Below are 22,156 nucleotides of genomic sequence, written 5' to 3'. Positions count from 1 at the left end.
CCGAGGGTTCGGTACCCAAATGCCCAATTAAATACAGGTACCTGTTACTTCCTTATGCATACAGAACCTTGTGTCAATCTCAAACTACACCCCCAATTTTCTCCCATAACTACAAACAAATCAAAGAAATTAAACAGGTTATCAGATTCATGTTGAACTCTCACGTAGTGGAAGTACCAAGGCTCAGTGAAATCACTACAGAGAGAGGTGAAAATGTCTTTAGTCCAAGGCCATTGGATGATGATGATGATGATGTTGATGATGATGATGATGATGTTGATGATGATGATGATGATGATGATGAGGATGATGATGATGACGATGGTGATGATGAGGATGATGATGATGATGATGGTGATGATGTAAACACAGCTGGGTGGGCAGCATTGCTTCATTAGGGCCGCTGCAATTGACTGTTTACAGGCAGTCTTGACTTCTAATCCCATTGCTCCAAGGACTCTGGCCTGGTTTACTGATTGTTCTTGCTGGTGTTCTTGTTTGTCTTGTCAGTCCTCTCTGTCTTTTTGCTCTGCTCTTCCATGGCAATCACACAGCTGGGCTTTCCATCCCTGTCCACACATTTCTCAGAGTGCCTATTATTGTGTATAATTAAGGTTGTGATAGTCTTTTCATTAGTCTGTGTGATTAAAGTGTTTTTGCCGGACGTGTCTGTATTTCCTAAGTTGCCGGTGTGTGTGAGCAGCATCACGGTCGGCTGGCCGTTGTCGTCGGTGGCGACCTCGTGGGAATCGGTTGCTGGGTTGGCGGGGCTGGCGTTGCCACGGCGAAAGCAGAAGCACAGCATCCGAGCAACGGGCCGGAGTATAGCTCTGTACAGGCCGTGGCGGGCACTTTCGCTTACGAAGCAGTAGAGCGCGGGGTCGGCCACGCAGTTCAGGGTGGTCAGCAACAATGACATGTGGTAGTAGTTAAATATTCCTGGAAAATAAAGAACACAGGCCACTTGGTTACCACAACAATTTCACCCACTGAATAACTTTGCAAGAAAGCTTCCTGCGATGTACAGCACCTGCGATAAAGTTGCAGTCTCGCTCCAGCAGGGTGCGCACCAACAGGAAGACATGGTAGGGGGAGAAGCAGACGAGGAAGATGAGGATGGTGCTGCTGACTAACTGCCTGACCCTCGTCTTCTGATCCGGCTGCGTCCCAGCGCTCCGGCCCACGGCCCGAAGGACACACAGGTAGCTGATCTTGACCCAAAATAACATGGAATCGGATGCATCAGGATCAACATAACCAACCCTACTTCACCTATCCGTTAAATAATCCTTTCTTCATCCTCTAGAAAAAAAAACTATCACATCTTGTCTAAAGGACTGTATTTACACAATGAAATAGAAATAGAAACAGACAGTTTTATATTTCCCAAGATAGTAATGGCAGTATTACACACTAAGCAAAAATAAGATTATTCAATCCTTCATCACCTAAGGTTGTAGTTTTGGGAGTTTGGGATTTTAAACCTTGTCCAGGTGAAACATGTGCTAAGACATTAAGACCTCCAGCTCGAGTTCTATCACAATCAAGTGGTCAAAGCTCAGTGTGGTGAAGGCAGATGTAGGCCAGTAAGCAGGGCCGTGTTGCTAAGGTTTGGACTAATAGCTGCCAACGTGTTGATTTCACAAGATTCTCACGACTCCGTTGCTCTACAGATCCTGATAACGTTTGTTAGATTTTAATTTTACTTTGGAACCATTACATTTTTTGAAACATGCTGAAATGTAGTGTAACAGTAGCAAAACGAGGGAAGACTCCAACTCTTACTGAGTAATAGCTTTAGAGTTTTTCATTAGTGCATGTATAGTTACTGAGCACTGTGTGTAATTCAGGCCTGTGTGTAATGTGTGTAATAACAACAGAGTGTAAATTGTAATTTCCCCTTGCGGGACAAATACATTATACATTATTATTATTATTAGAACTCAAACTCATCATCTCACCATTTCATTTTGGATAAAAACATAGATCTGAAAAATCATCATACCAGTAAAATAGCCAGTGGAAAAATGAAGCCGATAGTGAAGCGGTAATAGTTGATTGGATACTCCCAAGGCTGCATGGGGTAGTGCTCAAAGCACACTGATTGGTTCTTGCGGTTTTTGCTCAGTTCTTTATGGCGGAAGAAAACCACACCCACAGCGATCTCCTTCAGCCAGATAATGGCACTAACAAGCCACGCCGCACTCATAGAGCGGAGAGAGGTGAACCTGGAGACCAATAAGAGACAGAAAGGAAAGAACATTCCATTAGCGTTACTCTTATGCTAATTGATAATAAAACAGGGTACAAGCGGCCGAAATGGGTTTCCTCAGGAGGGTGGCTGGTGTCTCCCTTAGAGATCGGGTGAGAAGCTCAGTCATCCGAGAGGAGCTCGGAGTAGAGCCGCTGCTCCTTCGCGTCTCGAAGGGAGCCAGTTGAGGTGGTTGGGGCATCTGGTAAGGATGCCTCCTGGGCGCCTCCCTAGGGAGGTGTTCCAGGCACGTCCAGCTGGGAGGAGGCCTCGGGGAAGACCCAGGACTAGGTGGAGGGATTATTTCTCCAACCTGGCCTGGGAACGCCTCGGGACCCCAGGCCAGGTTGGTTCAGGATGGCTCGGGAAAGGGAAGTGTGGGGTCCCCTACTGGAGCTGCTGCCCCCGCAACCCCATGCCGGATAAGCGGATGAAGATGGATGGATGGATGGATAATAAAACTGCATGAGCCAGTGATGTTGCTAGGACGCTATGAAAGCACTAAAAGAAAGACGTCAGAGACGTCTCAAGACATTTAGGGAAGACAAAGAGACTAAAAAACCCTAACCCTACAGATAACATCAATGTCATGACAACAACAAAACTGCAAAATAAAAAGCTAAATGAAGTTGAAAACAAATTCCAGGCGGTACAACAAATATTACAAGACAAAGTGCAAATGTAACAAATACCTTTTTAACAGGTAACACCTTTTCAACCTTCGACTGACTTTTATTTGACTTTTTTATAACTTTTTTATAAAGACTGTTCCAGAGGATTCCAGAGATCACGGGACAGCCAGAAGACCTTGGTCAGCACTTTAAGGTGGGCCAGACCGTGAAGTGTTTTGTAGGTGATTTAAATACTTTTTAAATACTTTTTCACTCTATAAGTAACCAATGTACCAGTTGGTCCGCACTGGTGTGATGTATCCATATGTTGAGTATTAGTTAAAAGTCTATCATGAATGAATCATTTTTTTTTCCAGCTCTTGAGAAAGTAATAGAGGTTTAATTTTGGGACTGATTTATTTTTGGGAGAAGCACGATTGGACCACTTTCTTTATGTTTCCTTTAAAGTTCATTATGCTGGTCGGAGAGGACTCCCAAGGTTTTTTGAGGCTGATCGGACCAATCCACTGGTGACCTGCTGCTACTACTGTAACAAATGTAGTATAATAGTGATTAATAATATAATTCTCTTTCAGTCAAATTTTTCAAACATATAAAGTTTTTCTTTTGATTTTATCATTGTTATGTGACGTAGATGACCCAGTGATAACACACGTACTCAGCATATGAAGTAATCCACGTCTCTTTTTGGATCGTAAATCCTTGTGTTTTTTCCTTAAAGCTATAGTGCGTAGTTTCTGCCGCCCCATGAGGAATTCTAAGTATTGACAACAAAACTGTCGGTGTGTCCACATCCACATCCACTGCTTGGATAGTAGCAACCAAGGAGGACACGGAGGACTAAAAAACATGATGGACTCTTCAGAAGAGGTCACTATCACCGGATGCCACCATTTTCTGAACATAGTCATACTGAGAAACACAGAGAGAGCTATGTGGCGCTGATAGTTTTAATCATTAATTAGCTTTGTACCAACTCATTTGGCGATGGCTTGAATGTAACAGACGTTCATTAATATCAAAATTACACACTAAAACTTTAAATTGACAATTAGCATCAACAGTTATACCCCCTTAGGACCTTAGTTAATCTTAGCAGTTAAACAAAGACTTGGAGAAGAATTGTTGCAGGCCTACCTACTGCTTGCATGTCCATCATGTTGAATCCAAATTACCTTAAAGGGTGGACCACAGCCAGGTAGCGGTCCAGGCTGATACAGCACAGGAAACCAATGCTGATGTAGATGTTCTCATAGAGCAGGAAGCCACAGAGCTGACACAACCACTCTCTGTAACTCCAGTTATCATCCTACAACGCACACACATAGAAACATAAACTAGACTCTTGGTAGATGAACAAGACAACAGGTAGGTAGAAAAAATGCAGATTAAACTGGATTTTTACATTAATAGATAAAATTAAAAGGTATAATCACACTGAGAGCACATTCTTACAGTACTGTAATAATCGGCTATGATATAATGTAAAAAAACACATAATGTGTTATATTTTGTGTAAAATGTTATAACTTATCGCATTTTTTGATTGTAGTGACAAAATAAATGAGCTACCTGAAAGAAGTACTGTAGCCACAGGGGTAATGATGCAAGGTATAACAGATCCGACACAGTAAGGTTCATTAAATAAACTCCCAGCTCATTCTTCTGCTTCAGCTGCAGAGCGGCGTGGTACAGAGAGTACAGGTTGGAGGGAATGCCCACCTACAATCCAGAAGATCATTTATTGGGAAAAGTAAACTTCATCGGGCCTGAAATCCTGTTTAGAACTCTTCCTTTCTGTTTTAATCTTAAATTGTATATTTGTGAGTCCACATATATCTCCTAATGATAATCACAAAAACAATGATTTTATTATAAATTATTTGAAAATGTAACCATCTGCTGGATAATGTTAGAAAATGATGATTTTAGACCATAGGATGATATGGGTCGCTTGTTCCTTACACTCTGCTGTGTAGCCTACCGTTTGTCTAGTCATAACTTGTATTTTGTAAAACTTTAATAAAGCTCAATTAAAAAAAAGAAAAAGATAGCAAGACTACTAGTCAGAGCCCGTCTACGGAGAGCCTGATCGCTCCCTATTAAGCCCTATTGTCCCAAAATTGGTTGCAGTTCCACCAGAGCGGGCAAGTGCAAAATGAATGGGAGTCTATGGCGCAAGACGGCTAAATTTGTCTCTTTCACCTGATTGTCGTTGAGAAATCTCAGATTTGATTATAGTTTTTGAAAGTTCAACATGGATTAAAGGTTGAAAGTTGAATGAATGAGTACTTATGTCCTTTCTATTTGTTTCAGGTTGAGTCGTTGTTGCCCATGACATGCTAGCATTCTGCTAATGAATGCTGATTGGTCAGTGAAGGACTGATTACGACCAGAGATCCCGCTTAATGGAATCCGAAGCGTGCGTGCGTGCGTGCGTGCGTGCGTCTGTGTTTGTGTGTGTGTGTGTATAGATCCATAGACCTCCATTCATTCTGCACTTGCGTGAGCGCCCCCATGTAGAACCAGAGTGGAACTGCACCCAGCTCAGAAGCTGGAAGTTTCCCAGGAGTGGAAGTTCTTCCCCTATTAGCCATTCTCTGCTACTGACCCTCTAATGCAACGTACAGGAACGTGTCATCAGCTAGCGCCCCTGGCGGCAGGTGTAATAAGACCTCATATCTAATCCAGAGAACGTCGGTTGCAGCTTTGAACGTAAAAGGCGCAATTTAAACACGTCTTTACAATGGTGAAATGGTCGCAGTTTGTTTATGCACCATAACTACTTGGTTAACTTTAGAAAAAGATCATAGTTTGGGTTTAAAATCAGAAGTTACTTCGCTGCTGGTTAAGCAGGAGAGAAAAAACACCAAAATATCACTACAGGTTGCAAACTGGCCAGGGAGATCCACCTCCTGTCTGCCCAACCATTACATTTCTTAGAAATAGCCTCCAGAAGTATTATTGCTTTTTTTGATTGTGTTTTTTTTTAATTACGTTCTTATTTTGCATATTTGTAAGCTGCGGGAAATGTCTGGCCCATCTACATTTCGTGGTTTAAAATCTGACTGAAAAAAGCAATTGGAGGTGAATTTGAATCGCCCTGCCGTACACAAACTTACCAAAAGTACAATTATATACACGGAGGAGAAGAGGTACTGGTGGATTTCATGGCTGATGGTGCAGTTAGTAACGTCCTCCTCAGACATGGTGAACACCATCAGACCCCCCTCGCACTCACACTACTTCACCTTTCAACTGCACACACTCACATGAGTATTTTAAGACATTTTCACTTATACATGTTACTAGTATGTAACAACACACACCCACACACACACACATCTTCATGTTGGTTGGAGCACTAAGCGATGTCCCAAACTCGTCTCATCTGGGTGAGTTTTTGTCTTCTCTGATTGGGCCGTCCAGTTATATTTGACCACTGAGGAACAAAGAAGAATATATCTTTATTAGAGATTATAAACATTTACTGTATATTATGCTTAAATGTAAATACACACACACAAACACGCGGCTAGATAAAAAGAAAGGGGTTCACAAAAATTATTACAATAAATCTTTAGAGGAAAATTCACACATCTGAATTTCATGACAATCAAATCAATAGTTGTTGCCATATTTAAACTGACCACACGCTAGGCACGTAACGATGGGACTACACGTCATGACAGTGCTCATGGGAAATGTAGGATTAGAACTACAAGCAGTGTTGCTAGATAAAGATTAGGTTTTCAATCCAAACACACACAAAAAACAGACCCACATGGAAACCATGAGTCAAACTGCCAATTTAAACAGATGTACAGATGTACAGATGTTTAAACAGTGTTTTTTGCTTCGTTTATTACCTGCCAAATTGGCTAGGAACCGGTATTACCGGTATTTGACAGGTTGGCGGGTGTTAATTCGGAGCCATGCATGCAACCATTTTCATTTAGCTTTGTCTGAACTGTTCTTGGTGTGGTTGAGACAGAGAGAATCGTAGTGAAGAAACAGCTTGGCTTCCTGTGTTAACCACGACTACATCCTGTCAGGTATATTTTTCTCATGGTAATCAGATCAGTGATTAAAATCTAGCATTTTACATACTACGCACGTAATGCTATTATCATGTTCAAGGGCAGTTATGTTTAGTTCGTGCTGTCCCTGATTAGACACACAGAGGACATCCTTTTTTTCTAAATGTTGTCCGGACCATACTATTATTTCAATAGCCATTAATCAGAGATACAATGTGAATGGCACTGGTTTAAACAATCACATTAAGAAACAATTCATCCTCACTGACAACAAAAGGAAACTCCTATTAAAAACCTTGAATTAAAAAATAAATGAGAGGTCCTCCCAGTGATAATGGCTCGTGTCAACATGAAAGTAGTTTTATTAGCACGGCTGGCAGAAAGAGGAGCCACGTTCAGAATTTACTCGTACATGCTGCCAGACCACTTCACAAGAATTGTCACTTAACAGCTTCTACTTAACAACTATGATAAACTGTTGGCTAAGGATGAACAATGAGGTGGTGATGTGAGGCCCCGCATTTTTAGAATAATATACCAGCAAAAGTTAACGTAGGTGTGTGGGTGTGTGTCAGGAATAAATGTGATACAGAGGTGGTTTTGAGTACTTTGCCAGATTTTTCTGTCTGTCTGTCTGCAACATAACAGTCAGTCGGGAAACGTTACAGATGTGTAGTCAAAGTAAAGGCCAAGTTCAAAGAAGTGTGGGCTCAAAACAAGGGGGGGGGGAATCATGGCCCCCTGGCCTGATTTGTTTAGTTGTTTTTTTCAGGTGTCCAGGTTAGTGCATAACTGGATGTAAGGCAGTTTTTACAACCATATTATTGACCATTATTACTACAATACAACTAAATCTGAATCTGTGTTGCATTACAACCGGCATTTCTCACCTCTGAAGCGGAGTAGTGGTGCAGCAAACAACTTCCTCAGGCAGACTTAAGGAAGAGCGTTCATCTGAACCCCGCTGTCTAACTGCAGGTTAGATTACAACCACACGTTGCATGCCTGCTCTTCTCCTCCAGAATTTTTACACATCAAAAATCGCTCTTTTACAAGCTTTCATTCTTTTCCAATTTATTGATTCCCCCCCCCACTTTAATAACTATGATACAATGTATAAACACCTTTTTCTAAAGATTGTTTTTTGGGCTTTTCTACCTTTATTTGATAGGTAAACTAGGTGAGAAAGGGAGGGGGAAGACATGCAGGAAATTGTAGCAGAAGTAGCGTCTGTAAGCATTTTAGTTTCAGCTGTTCAGCGTTCCACTGTCAGTGAAAATAAGTTGGATGTATGAATAGCATCTACATTCAGTATTCTGTGAACTCCAGTGTAACAGAGACAATGGAGAGTAAAGCTTCTTCTGGATATAACCTCCACTATACGTCTTTGCTTTGCCATCCCAACATTTTGAAAATGGCTTCATAATAACACACTATAAAACCATTAAGAGCTACTTTCACACAACACACTTAAACCACAAGCATCATCTTTCCTTCTCTCACTAACTCTGTCCTTCTGTACGATTCTCTCTGGTCTTCCTAAATAAACCACAGACAGATTGAGGCACAGCTGGAAACACTGTGCATTCCTGAAGTGTCAAGCTAAACCATGCTTTTAACCCTTATTCAGCCAGGTGGCTAGTGTTGTGAATTATACATGTAAAGTAATGTGAAATTTCCTCTTTTGTAGATAAAGATATGTTGAGTCACTTCCAGATGTGATCGTGGTGATGAACTCCCTTTAGTCCAGGAACTGTTGCTTATGTGAACACTGTTGTGTCCGTCCTGTAGATTGATGTTAAAGTGTCAAATTATAATAAGTCTACAGTGGTGGTACACACAGCAGGGGCAGCAGTCTGCAGTGGGATTTATGCTTCTGCGGGGGCTCCATGCAGAGCTTTTGCCATAGCCTACGTAAGTGGACTGAAGTTTATACTTGATGATGCGTTGTGTTCTGCATCAATCTCTTTAAGAGAATAGCAGGGCCAGGAGTGTGCGATGGGAGTGAGTGTAGAGCAATAGAGAGAGTGACAGTGATTAGCTGCGGTGCAAGTGCCGACTCTAGAGTGTCTCCCCTGTGCTTTCTGACCACGGTGGGATATCTGTAGCAGGAAAATGTAACCCTTTCCTGGATTTCATGTTGTTTACGGAGAAGGAAAACCAGGAAATGAGTAGGATGAAATGCAACGGTACCAAGCCATGGATGAGAGGACCAATAATATACATGCAATCTGCTTCGCCTTAACGTGTAGTTTCATTTTTCAAGAGTTGCACGTCAAGTTATGACAAGTGTCCCTATCTCCACGTACGTACCCACTCCATCAATATAACACAGAAGTATAAACTGGCTTTCAGGAACAGAAAAGGCATAAAGCACACACTTCCATAAGTGGTAAGTGCCCAGTTGAATGTATCAGAGCTTTCCCGTCATTATTATGACTTGGACATTGACGCCAATACTATTAAGAAGTCAGAAACGGGTGACATTGTAACTCCAATATGACCAATATGACCTCTACAGAACACATAAGTCATCAATAAGGCAAACGTATCGTGTATGTAGAAGACATTAACCTTCATGTTAGCTGACAAGACATCAGTTGTGCAAACAGACCCAACAAATCAAGCTGAATGTCAAGTATGAGACTGGGTTATCTACCTGTGAGGAATCAACCACTCCAGATCCATCCCACTGTAAAGAGACACTGCGTTTACTGTAATTAAATAGGTAATAACAGACAGATATTGTTGATGTTCCAGAGGAGACCTCAGTCAGTCCTAACTCCTACGTTATAAAGGCAAAATAATTGTAGTATTGCTGATTAATATCTACAGTAAGACACAATTTCTACAAATTCATCTTCAAGTGGTCCGAAGGGTTAATGGCCTTTTGTTCTGACTCCCAGCAGACACTCTGTACAGCTGTGAGATCTGGATTTCATTAGGTAATTCAATCACATGAGTTTATTTGGATAATTTAGAAGAGGTTAAACTGTGTGTGCCTGTGTGCGTGTGCATGTGTTTGCGTGTGTGTGTGTGTGTGTGTGTGTGTGTGTGTGTGTTTGTTTGTATGTTTGTGTGTGTGTGTGTGTGTGTGTGTGTGTACAGGAGTGGACGGGTTATTCTTTCTGCAAACACATATTCAAAGGTACAATTTTTTAATCACATCAAAATGCCATTATATTGCCATTTTAACCCTTATATCATGGGTTAAATGGGTCAGGGGGACTGATTGGTGTAACTGCTGGTGAAGAGGTGTATAACTTTTTACTAACTTTTCCGATCCAATCCTCAAATCTAAGCCTTATTTCCGCCTAACCTTAAACCAAATTAGTAACTTTATCTTACTTTCAAACTTACAAAACTCCAGTCCTCAGCCAGAGCACATCTTACACAACATAGGCCTACGTCATTTTACACTTTTCTCAGGCTTCATAATGTAAACAATGACTAAAACAGATTTTCTTCATGCCTAAATTAGGTGATTTAAGAATTTACAAACATCAGGTTGTTACCTTTTTTTCTGTCAATAGGTTTCCTTAAAAGCTGAGACACAGCTGGCAAACTCAGACGGAGACTCAGACGGAGAAACTAAACTAAACTAAACTAGTCCCTTTGATAACTTTAAATGTAATCAATCCTCCAGACACCAGGATCAATACATGTACAAATTGCAGTGTGATCGATACCTTAACTCATTTCCCTAGTGCAGCAGGAATGCCACTGCTGCTCCGTGATAGGTGACCCTGGCAGCCGTAACCGTGGCAACAGCAGTAAATTGTAAATCAGGGACGGCTACAGGGAATATGCTGTTACCACAGCCATTCCTCTACCCCACGCATTACTTCATTGCCGACGACTATCACAACCCGCAGAGCTGCATAAGTTTGAGAACCACTGGTCTATGCAATCCTGAATTACAATTCCAAATTTGGGTGATCCCTGGGGAGTAGGATGGTTCTGTAAATTCTGATCCTAAGATAAGATGCAGTTAGGATTTTAGGCTTGGGAGTTTTCTGTAATAAGGCGATTTAATTAACATCACACTCGGGTAGGAAATACAGAAACCAACAACTAGTCCCTGCACAAAAAAGAGGACGACTTCAGCGTCTAGTAAAGAATGGAAACTACTGCAATGTTTGTCACTTTAGCCAATGCACCAACGGCTACTGCAGTTCTCTCACTCAAAGTTGTTAATTATCTTCTCTTAAAGGTGCAGTAGGTAAGATTTATAAAGGAAATGTTTGTCATAATTACATAAACTGACCCAATGTTCCAGTAGAGGAAGGACCACCTAGAGCCTGTAGTGCGATTTGCAAAAATCTCCCTGTTCAGATGCACCAATCGACTTTGACCTAAGACTTTTTTGGGCTTTAGCACAAAGGGGGGGAGGAACTGAGAAATTGTTGATGTTCAAATCTTTTGGCTATGTCCTTGATCTTTGCAATCCTACCCACAGCACCTTTAACTTAAACACCATGTTCAAGGGAGACTGAATTTCTTCATGCATCATCCAGTAATGGTAGTTAAAACACCACTGACAGTCGGTAAATGTTGACAAAAGAAGTTGATGTGATATATTTAAGCCTATCACAGTCATTGTCACACACGTGATGCCCAAAGTAATAGTCATTGGTCATTGGTAGTCATTAGTTTAGAAAAGTCAAGTCAATTTGAACTTTGAGGTTCATTATTGACCTTAAATAATGTCCAACATCCGCATCTCGGGTCACATGTAGGGCTGCAGCCAACAATTATTTTCATTGTTGGTTAATCTTTAGATTATTTTCTAAATTAATCGGTTAGTTATTTAGTCTTTAAAATGTCAGAAAAGTGTGAAAAAAATAATTAAATACATGTTTTTCAAAGCCTGCAATGACGTCTTTAAATGTCTTAGTTTGTCCGCAATTCCCAGATATTCAGTTTACTGTCACGGATAAGTGAAGACACTAGAACATATTTACATTTAAGAAGCTGGAATCAGAAAACTTTACACTTTTTTCATAAAAAATGACTCAAACCGATTTGTCAATTATCAAAATAGTTGACCCTAGCTCTAGTCAAATCAATACCGAAACACGTTTAATTCAAGTGTGGGTGATGAGTACTGTGTTGGTGTGTCCCACTGCACTCACATGTATGGAGATGATCCATTCTTGCTAAACGCATTTAAAATTGTCACTAACACTCATCACAATTCCTGTCGACATCAGCAACAGTTTCATAATGTTTTTAAATATTCAAACCACATAAGTCTAACTTTCTAACCTGGAAATCCAGAGTTCTCAATAGAGCACAATTTGAATTTGCTCAGCGAGTTACTCTGGCATCGAGTAACGCTGCTCATTAACTATGCCCTTGTAGCCGAGCTGCACCAATCACATCGGTGTATCTGGTGTAGGCGGGGCCAGAGGCGAGCTAAACAGATGATGATAGTTTAATCTCCAGTTAGCTCTGCTGGTAGCTAAGTGTATGGGGCTCTGGATACGTCACCCTGTGTTTTGTTGTGATTGGTTGGAGTGTTATCCAATTGCGTGCAGTTAGATTTTCAAATGCACGCTTGGTGCTGCCCCTCGAGATGGGTGACTTTCATTACTCGATGCCACATCCTTAATCTTTTGGATTTGGGTCTGGATTCCCAGGCTACCAACTTTCCGCAAAACAATCTGATCACAATATAAAATAAACATCATCTTAACCCATATCAGCGTCAGACAGCTGACAGATGGGACATGAAACATGATTTGATGCATGTTATGTTTTCATCCAAAGCTCCAAACACACCGTTCGCTCTGCTGTTTGATAAATGTGTTCACTCAGCTCGGCCATCGCTGCCAGACGACTGCCTCTAAGGCTGGTGGACCCGTCACACTAAATGACCCAGTTTGCCTCTTTGAGACAAGGATATACAAAGTCAGAGGGTGTTTGTGGTATTTTAAAAGAGCAGACTTTGTGACACAAGCTACTAGGACATCAAACTAGTGTGAAATTCAGCATAAAAAAGCAGATTTTTGGTGTAGAATTCCACTCTATAAAGGAAACTACTTTTTTTTGGTGGAGGACTACTAAAAGATGTATCAAACACACTGATGGCCCTATCTTGCATCGAAAAGCCCGATGCAAATGTCTTTGCTAGTCTAAGACCGATGCAGCTGTTACTGTCCTGTGCCCAGCGCCCACATCATTCAAATAGCAAATGCACCTGCACCCATCTGTGCGCCCATGGGCATGCTGGTCTTACAGGGAGGTGTGTTCACGTGCATTCTCGGCGTATTGCTATCTTGAGGCAGCTGAAAGTGACCGTGCCATTGACCAACAAAAACCTGGCCTAAAGTCAATAACCCATAATTACATTGTTATTTTAACAGCGTATTAGTAAAATGTGCCTTGGCTTATGCACAGGTGCAAGGACCCTTTTTTCTGTTGTCAAAGCAAACGTTTGGCATTTGAACACGCCCTACTTAAAGTCTCAAAAGACCTGCTGCTGGCTTTAGACTGTGTTAAATGTGCCATCCTAATTTTATTAGACCTTACAGTAGCATTTGATACAGTGGATTATAATATCTTGACAAACATCTTAGGGACCAGGTTGCCATCGAGGGCACTGTCCTCAAGTGGTTTACCACCTATTTAGTCAAAAGGAATTTCTCTGTTAACAATGACAGCCTCTACTCCTTCACAGCCCCTATTTTTTGTGGAGTACCGCAGGGTTCTATTTTAGGGCCTATTTTATTTGCTTAGTGTATGCTCCATTTGGGCTATATATTCCACCAACAACAATGTTTCCTTTCACTATTATGCTGATGATACACAAATCTATTTGTCGTTAAATCCGGGGGATTCGAACTCTGTTACATGCATTCTTAATTGCCTCCAGGATGTGAAATTCTGGATGGTCAAAAACTGAATGACTCCAAAAAAGGGGTGATTATTGTTGGTCCCCTAAACACCACAGCAAGTATAACTAGCCACCTGGGTCCGATGTCTCTTAACCTGCACGGCCATGCCAGAAATCTTGGTGTAATCTTTGATTCATCACTTCCTTTTGAGAAACAGATCAATTCAGGGGAATATTACTAACTGTAATTGATCTTGTCTCGATATGAAGACTGTAACTATTGCATTAATTACCTCCAGGCTTGATTATTGCAACTCACTGTACCTGGGTGTTGGCCATTCATTCTCACTTCTTTGTCTTGCTTGCAGCTGGTGCTGCAGCGAGACTTCTGACTGGCACAAGGAAAAGAGAAAGCATCACACATCTCACATGAAACGCATCTCAAGACATATTTGTTTTCAATGGCCTTTGGTTGCTATTAGAGATTTTTAGCATTTTTTAATAACATATTGTACTGTATTTTTGTGCTTGACTTGCTATTTTTATTTGTGTTATTTTATGGCTCCTTCATTTGCTTTGACTTTAGTTGTTGTGCTGTGCACTTCAATTTGTACAATACTTTTGTTAACTTTGGTTATTTTAAACATGCTATGTACATAAGTTAACTTGACTAGACTTGCTTATAGTTTATAGTCTGTTTTTGTATTGTTTTATAGCAAATATTTAATTCATAATGTGGCATTATGCACTCTGTTTGTTTATTGTGATCCAAACCTCTTGTTCCTCTTTGTTAATCCTCAAGGTGCTAATGCTGTCTCTGTGCTCCCTTATTTAGAGAAGATCCAGGCTATCCTGTTGGGCGTGCTGGCCATTTGGTTTGCTGTGCACTTGCATGCAGATAAGTATTGCATAACACTTAGGGGTGCTTGTTTGCAGTGATGGTGTGTGTGTGTGTGCGTGTTTAATGACATCCTTTTTTGTCTTTGTGTGTAGTTGTGTTTCTTTGTAGTCCTCGTGCCGAGAACCGACATTGCATTTTAGCTAGTATCGTTACTATTCTGAATCAGACTTTCCGTTTTGGAGTTTTGTTTCCCTTTTTTTCATTTAAAGTGTATATCTATATTTCAGCTTTTTTTTTTTTAAACAAAACTTTTGTACATTTGAACTTGAAGCTGAGTCTCTAGTTACACCTCTGAGTTGACCGGTAGCTATATTTAAACTAGTATCAGGGAAACCCGGGTAGCTCAACTGAGGCTCAGTCCTTACTGCAGTGGCCAGTGCTCTAGTCCGATCGGCGGCCCTTTGCTGCATGTTGTCCCCCCCCTCCTGTCTTCAGCTATCCTATAAAGGCCAAAAATAATGGTTTAAAAAAAGAAATGCAATATAGTGGGGGGGAATACTATTATTCAAATGACCAGAGAACATATGTGAATGTGAACCTGGGACTTTCGAGGGCTCTGAGGGTCTGGAATGCCGGAGCAGCTGCCTGCTTGGTTATCAAGCCTTGCTCAAAGTAATAAACTATCGTAGCAATATTGCAATGCAATATGCTGAGCCGGACGGCTTTACGTCTTAGACAGTAGAAAACTAAATACATTATTTATATGCTTCATCTGCTTCCCAGTATCTCCACATACGGTATGTGACTAAACACCTATATACTTTAATATTTTATAAAATGAGCATGTCTAGACTGGGAGAAGCAGCAGTAGATGCAATAAGGTGTAGACACTTAGTATCCTTGCATTACAGACAATCTTATTAGTGGTATTTTCCTAGTGAGGATAAGACCTATTCAGCTGATTATGAATAAGATATGAGCTTTACACGAGCCTGCTTCCTACAGAGTGACGGAGAAGCAATAAGATATATCAAGTTATAACAGGAATACATTTAGGGCTGCTGCTGGTTCTTTGCTGGACCCCAAATAGTTGGGTCAGAGAGAGCAGAGGTTAATTTCTCAGTGGATTCGGCATCTCTGTAGAGAGACCTTTGTTTGAGCCCCAAATCCAAAATGGCTACTTTTGGCTATGTTGGAAATCTTTTGAACAATATGGCTGACAACTGCCCTATTTTCCACCATTAAATATTTAGGTCAGTTCTTTTAAGTCTTCTTAGAGCATATTAGGCTTTCATGGAAGCTTTATTGTGTTATAAACAGTAAAACAACAAGCACACAAAGTGTGTGACGCACTTGTCCACACTGGTCCGCACTTCATGAGTACGCAGACATGACCAGTGGGAGAGGAATGCTCCAGCAAGTTGTAATAAAGCTGGCAATACATAATATAGTTTTTTATTTCCACATGAAGATCAGACAAATTGTCATCAAGTGGGAGACGGATTGTACACTTCTTCGGTTTGTGCCTAAGCATGAGCAGAGCTTTCATTATAGACTCAAATGGTTCTATGACAACAAAAACAGACTTTTCGGAGTTAAAAATCTGTAGACATCTTGGATGTAAAGGTATAAAATAGGTAAAATCATCAAAACAACATCCACTGTAAATTCATTAACGTAAAAGAGTCCCAAAAACATGTACTGCATTTTCGCGAGGGTCATGGGGGCTAAATTTGTTTTTTAGACTTCATAGATGACAAAACCACCGTTACGTAATTAGAGATGACCCACCTAAAAAGACTGACCACCAGTTAACACTTATATGGAATAAGGTATTCTTCTTAAAGTGAGATTAGCCAGATAATAAGGTATTCTCCACAGATTAGCCAGATAATAAAGTAAGATTACCCGGATAATAAAGTATTCTCCAGAGATTAGCCAGATAATAAGGTATTCCCCAGCGATTAGTCAGAGACATAATTGCTGGCTCTCTTTCACCTGGAGACTATGAACAATACATTTATAAAATAGAAAGAAAGATACAGAGAGTGATAGGAAAAACACAAAAACATTATCTCTAAATAACTTGAGAACCATATTTAATATCTCTTGTCTTTAAACTTCATCCACGCCCACAGCAGGAATTCCCAAAGAGTTTTATCCAGGGCACCATATGGTAGTTACAATGCATATTAAATAATGTGAGATTAAGTACACTATTGAGTGTAAGCACTGCAATAAAGAGCTAAATGTAATAGTCTTTCTTTCAAATCGTGTCATGGTATTTAAATCTTGACGAATTGGAAGTGTTCCTTATGGTATGAAATTAGAAGACACAACTAAACCCTGAATTCTGCTACATGGATCCTAACAAGGAAAAGGAAGTAGAGGATCTGACCCACTGGTGTCAGGAAAAAACCTAGTTCTGAACTTCAGCAAGACTGAAAAGATAATAGTGGACTTTGGGAAGAAGCAGAGAAGGAACAATGGTGGCCATGATAGAGATCTTAGGAGTCCACAAGGGATTTCTGTCATTCTTCTCTGGGGCCTTGAGAGGATGCCAGGAGGCATCTAGCAGGAACCAGGGCTTCCTTATGGGCCTGGTTGAGGTAACATATCACTAAGTGTCATTGTAGGGACCATAGAAACCACTTAAGAACCCTGGGTATGTCCACCAGGGCAACAAGGTGAGTGGGGCCTAACGGAGTGGGGTCCAGGGCCTGGTGAGGGCCAATGTGGCTCCAAAATATGTCTAACCGGTCCTCAAGACTGTTCTTTATCCTCAGAGGAAACCTACAAGACCCCTTTCCTTTGTCAATGAGAAAACACATGCTACCAGAGCAGCTAGTTCACCTTTAACACCTAGCAGAGGTCACAGAAGGCCGCAAGGAGGTTTTGCCGAGGGGCTCTGAAACACCTGTGTGGACCCTTGAAACCTCCACAAGAGATTCTCACGGAAAAGTGGCAGGATCTACGGTAGCCAGGGTTTTTCTAGGGACTCTCAGGGTTTCTTGAGAGAACCCCCAGAAGGCCTTGACTCAGCCTCAGGGAGGTCTCAGCCTCCACCAGGACTATGGTTTGTTCAAGGAGTTCAAAGTCACTCAAAGGCCATTATTAAGGGTTCTTATAGAGACCCCAAAACCCATTAGACATTGGGATTAACAAGGATTTACACATTTAGCTCTAGCGCCTGACCTGAATTCTGTATGTCAAGCCCCTGAAATTACAAACAGGTAGGGCTGAGCAATATATCGATATATTAATATCCTGATATAATAGTAGATATGGTCTTAGATTTTGGATGTATAATAACGTAATTTGGCATAATTGTTGTCTTGTCCTGGATTTACAAGCTGCATTACAGTAGATAGATGAGTAAAGTAATTTTTTTGGCGCCAGTGGACAACCCTACAATATTGCTGCGATATTGATATTGATGTATTTGGTCAATTTGCATATCGCCCAGCACTAAAACAGGGCTTGGCTTTTTTTGCCTTTTTGTTTAATGTCTGCAAAGAGCTGAGATGGCTTTTTCAGAGATGAATGAGGTTAGTGTACACAAAGGGCCACTGCACTCAGTCCAACTGGTGCCCAATGTCTGGGCCGAGGCCCAAGGGCGGGCTGTAAAGAGATCAGAAAAGGGAGCCCTGGAATAAAAATGAAGAGCATGAAACAAAAGTAAGGGGGGGGGGGGGCAAAATGATCAAAAGTTATTTGTGTTGTTGGAGGTTGATCCGGATAACCTCAATATGTACTAAAACAATTTCACTTACAGTTTGTTGCTGGTTACAACTAAATTGCCTTTATTTCCTATTTCTTTTATCTAGTCATAGTTTGAGTTCTCTAATTAGTATATGCGAAGTCTTTGTCATGGGGAAGTTGTTCTTCCCCGTCCTGTATGTGTGTTCTCTCCCCTTTCCATTGTGTTTCTGTCTATTTTTCTACAACTCTACCTGGACGTGGGTCCAGGGGCGTGGCTGATCCTTTCTAACCTGCACAGCTGCAGCCTATCCCATGCTTCACCTCTGCAGTAGGCTACATACACCCGGTCAGAGCCCACCATCTGCACCAGATCTTTACATCCACCAGTGTGGTAACTTGGCTCAGTTTGCTTTATTTGTGTCTAGTTTCCTGTTCGATAACCTGTTCCACTGTTCAGACCCCCCTCGAGACCTGTTGCATTCCCTGGCGTTATCTGCTGCTCCGCCTGCTCCTCACCACTCAGACTTTGCCACCTCCACGCTACCATTCTACACAGAGACATTTTGGATTCTCCCCTGCCTGCCCGCCTCGAGCCTCGGTCCGGTCCTGGAGTTATCTAGCCCTGTCTCTGCTGTCCTTTATTGAGACACCTTTAAATTGTTACCCTGTGTCTTGTGTGGTATCTCAAGTCTTGTATTAATTTTCTCTCCTTGCTCTAACTCTCTATGAGGTTATGTAAAAGGTAATGCTTTGCAGTTTACGGAAGTGCTTAGGCAATGCTGTGGTTTCTCCAGTTATGTCAGTACAGCCTACAAGAACCAATTTAGGCCGTTTAAAAAAAGAAAAAAAGAAACTCTGATAAGAATTGTCTCCACATTATGGATGAGGAGTCTAAATACAGGCTAAATTAGCAGGGCTGCTGGGCTGAGCCTCTGTTTTTGTGGGCAGAGAGTCAAGGTTTAGTTATGGGAAAATTAAAGTGTGTCCCATATTATTCAGGAAGTAGAAAGTCCGTCTTGACTTCAGGCCAACCTTTTCAAGTCCTTGTGATGTATGGGTAACATGAAAGCTAGTACAAAGCTTCCAGGAAAAACTCAAATCAGATTAATACGTCATTGGACCACTTCAAACACAAATTGTAGTTAAGATGTCAACCTTTCCAATGATATCAAATGTCAACCGTTCCAATGACATCAAATGTCTTGAAATGATGTGCCATGAAATAATGGCTGAAACAAAATCAATAGTTTGACAATTTAGCAATCATGTTTTTGTATGATCTAAAGTTTTAGACAGAACCTGCTTTTACCTTTGTATGGTGTAGCCTAATGTTTATTGAATTGTCTGTATTTATATAGCGCTTTTCTAGTCTTAACGACTACTCAAATCGCTTTTACATCTACAGGAAACATTCACCATTCACACACATTCATACACTGTGGCCGAGGCTGCTGTACAAGGTGACACCTGCTCACCAGATAAACATTCACACACATTCACACTCCAACTTGGGGTTCAGTGTCTTGCCCAAGGACACTTCGACATGGAACTGCAGGGCCAGGGATTGAACCCCCAAACTTCAGACTGGCAAACAACCACTCTACCACTGAGCCACAGCCGCCCATTTTTATTCTCTGAACACTCTGAATCAAAACATCTGATGCCGTATCTCATTGATGGATTTGCCTGCCCATGGACTGCTGATTAAATGTTGTTAGGTCTGTATCTGGCAGCGCATTGTCCCTGTTAAATAAATAAATGTCAGGTTGCTGCATCTGGGGGGAATGTGTGTAAGATGCCACATTAAACAATTAGAACATCTATTTGCTTGTGTGATGTTGCCATAAAAACATCCTTTGAGTTTAAATATGTGCGCTTACAGCTTTTTAGCACATCTCATAGATCATGGAATGATTTTTTGAAATCTCTGGGGAAAAAGTTCAGTCATATACAGACTCAATAAAAGAATAGGCTAGGCCAGCAGTTCCCAAACTTCACACAAGGGCCCTGTACTGACGCAAATCAGACCGCAGACACCCATTTGATTTTGCCCCAGGGACCCCCATCTGACACTTATTTTATTACAGAAATGTATGAAAATCAACCTAAATAATCATTCATTCTGTCACTGTAATACTTGGATGGAATTATAGTGAAAATAAAGGATTTACCTTTTTTGTTGGGGGGAGAGGACCCTTGAAACCCCCTTAGGGACCCCATTTTGAAAACCAATAGGCTTATCTAGTGTTCCGATTTCAGTTTTAGAGGGGTGTTGCAGTTCCGTTTCACCTAACACTAGTGCTTTAATCCATGGTCAATATAGAACATAGTGTACGTCTGCTATGCTATGAACGCAGTACCGGACTACTTTTCTTAGCGGAAGCAGTACAACAATTTTCAAGTCAATAAAAAACTGCAGTCAATACAAAAATCCATATTTGTGTAACATTATTGATGCATTTGGTAAGTAGCCGTGTAATAAGAAGGATAATGAACCCCGACAGTGATGCAGCCCCGCAGCGGAGGGGTCTAGCACTCGGCGGTCTCTGTGTAGTTCCGATATAGAGTATGACAGGGACATGGATGGACCGCAACAGATAAAGATGAGCTACATTCTGTAGGCTAGTATACCACACTTCCTTACGCTTTCCAGACATGGTAATAAATATTATATAAAAGCATAGCCAGAGAAAATAAGAACCGGCATTTGAATGAATCTGCAGCTGTTGCTTTCCTCCTACAGTCTCATTAAGTCCAGTCAATGATGGATTACTGACTGACTTTATAGTTGAGATAAATAATTCATAACTCTGGACTGAAGAGCCGGCAGCTACAAGCATCCTAAACAAGTTTCACATTTCACCATAAACAAATGATCGCTGCATAATAATCCATATTCAACAGGAATCCGCTATGTCACTTAAAATATCAAAGACTATCGCTGAGGTACTTTATAACTGATATAACTATACAAAGAAACTCTCCTTAATGGCTCGGCACAGACAAGCACACATACAATCTACTGTGGACATCTGATCTGCAGACAGGATTTTCTTTTACATTAAAATGAAATGAAGACGTCTTACCGAATCTCTCCGGTCTGAAGGTCTGCATCAAACTGACCGCCAATTCTCTCTCTCGTTCACACACACACACACACACACACACACACACACGTGCGGTCTCTCTTCATGAAGCACGCACTCTTTAGGCAACCTAGAGCGCGCGCACACACACACACACACAGAGCAATGTGTCAAGATGACAGTCACTATGAAAAGGGCCTCCAGTAACCAGCCACAGCAGCATTTATCTCGGTTTATGAAGTTGTCAGATGGCATTGAACTGTGTAAGTAAGACAAAATGAAGTTCAAGTTTACAAATCTTTATTACCAAAAAGCTTTTGGTTGTAATGTCAACCTGTTTCTACTGAATCAAACTAGTAGCCTTTTTTAACAGTAGTCAAATCACAGCAGTCAGGAATACCCATAAAGTGAATTAAAGTAGCCATTACTCCAGTAACAGCAGGACATGTCAGTGACGTCAGCTGTCCTCACCTTCCGCTTTCACTTCTCTCGCTGATCGATTTGTATTCATCTGGTGCTGAGACCCACAGACAGAGGGCACCGAGTTTTAAGGAAAGGTGTTGTTGCCCTTACCATTAATCAGGTAAGCCGACCAATAGGATCAATCAACACCCAAACTGGTGTATTGGGAAGGGGAGAATGGGACATTTACACAGTTAGACTGACACAGGTAGTCAGCAAAGCAGACAGGGGCCGTTAGGGACTTTACTCAGAATTACCTCTCACGAACACATGTGAAATGCTCTTACATACACTACTGAAACGT

General features: G+C 41.2%; 1 protein-coding gene across 1 annotated transcript; it reads right to left on the bottom strand.

Annotated features, from left to right (window-relative positions):
* Window positions 1-299: 299 nt before the first annotated feature.
* Window positions 300-21,516, bottom strand: LOC117935487 (ovarian cancer G-protein coupled receptor 1). The gene is made up of 7 exons (XM_034857692.1): window positions 21,391-21,516; window positions 6,006-6,325; window positions 4,456-4,605; window positions 4,059-4,192; window positions 2,006-2,228; window positions 1,031-1,211; window positions 300-939 (listed from the first exon to the last, which is right to left on the bottom strand). The coding sequence occupies exons 2-7, from the start codon at window positions 6,102-6,104 to the stop codon at window positions 470-472; spliced, it is 1,257 nt and encodes a 418-aa protein (XP_034713583.1). The 5' UTR covers window positions 6,105-6,325; window positions 21,391-21,516; the 3' UTR covers window positions 300-469.
* Between the last annotated feature and the right edge of the window lie 640 nt (window positions 21,517-22,156).

The sequence above is a fragment of the Etheostoma cragini genome, chromosome 20 (genome assembly GCF_013103735.1).
Source record: "Etheostoma cragini isolate CJK2018 chromosome 20, CSU_Ecrag_1.0, whole genome shotgun sequence".
NCBI lineage: Eukaryota > Metazoa > Chordata > Actinopteri > Perciformes > Percidae > Etheostoma > Etheostoma cragini.
The sequence above is the reverse complement of the archived record's forward strand: the minus strand, read 5'-3'. Positions and strand labels throughout refer to the sequence as shown.

Coding starts and splice junctions, on each gene's coding strand:
- LOC117935487 (XM_034857692.1), bottom strand. CDS start 6,104: ATGGTGTTCACCATGTCTGAGGAGGACGTTACTAACTGCACCATCAGC. Junction 2,229..4,058: donor GCTGTGGTCCACCCTTTAAG/GTAATTTGGATT, acceptor ATTGGTCTCCAG/GTTCACCTCTCTCCGCTCTA. Junction 940..1,030: donor AGACTGCAACTTTATCGCAG/GTGCTGTACATC, acceptor TTTATTTTCCAG/GAATATTTAACTACTACCAC.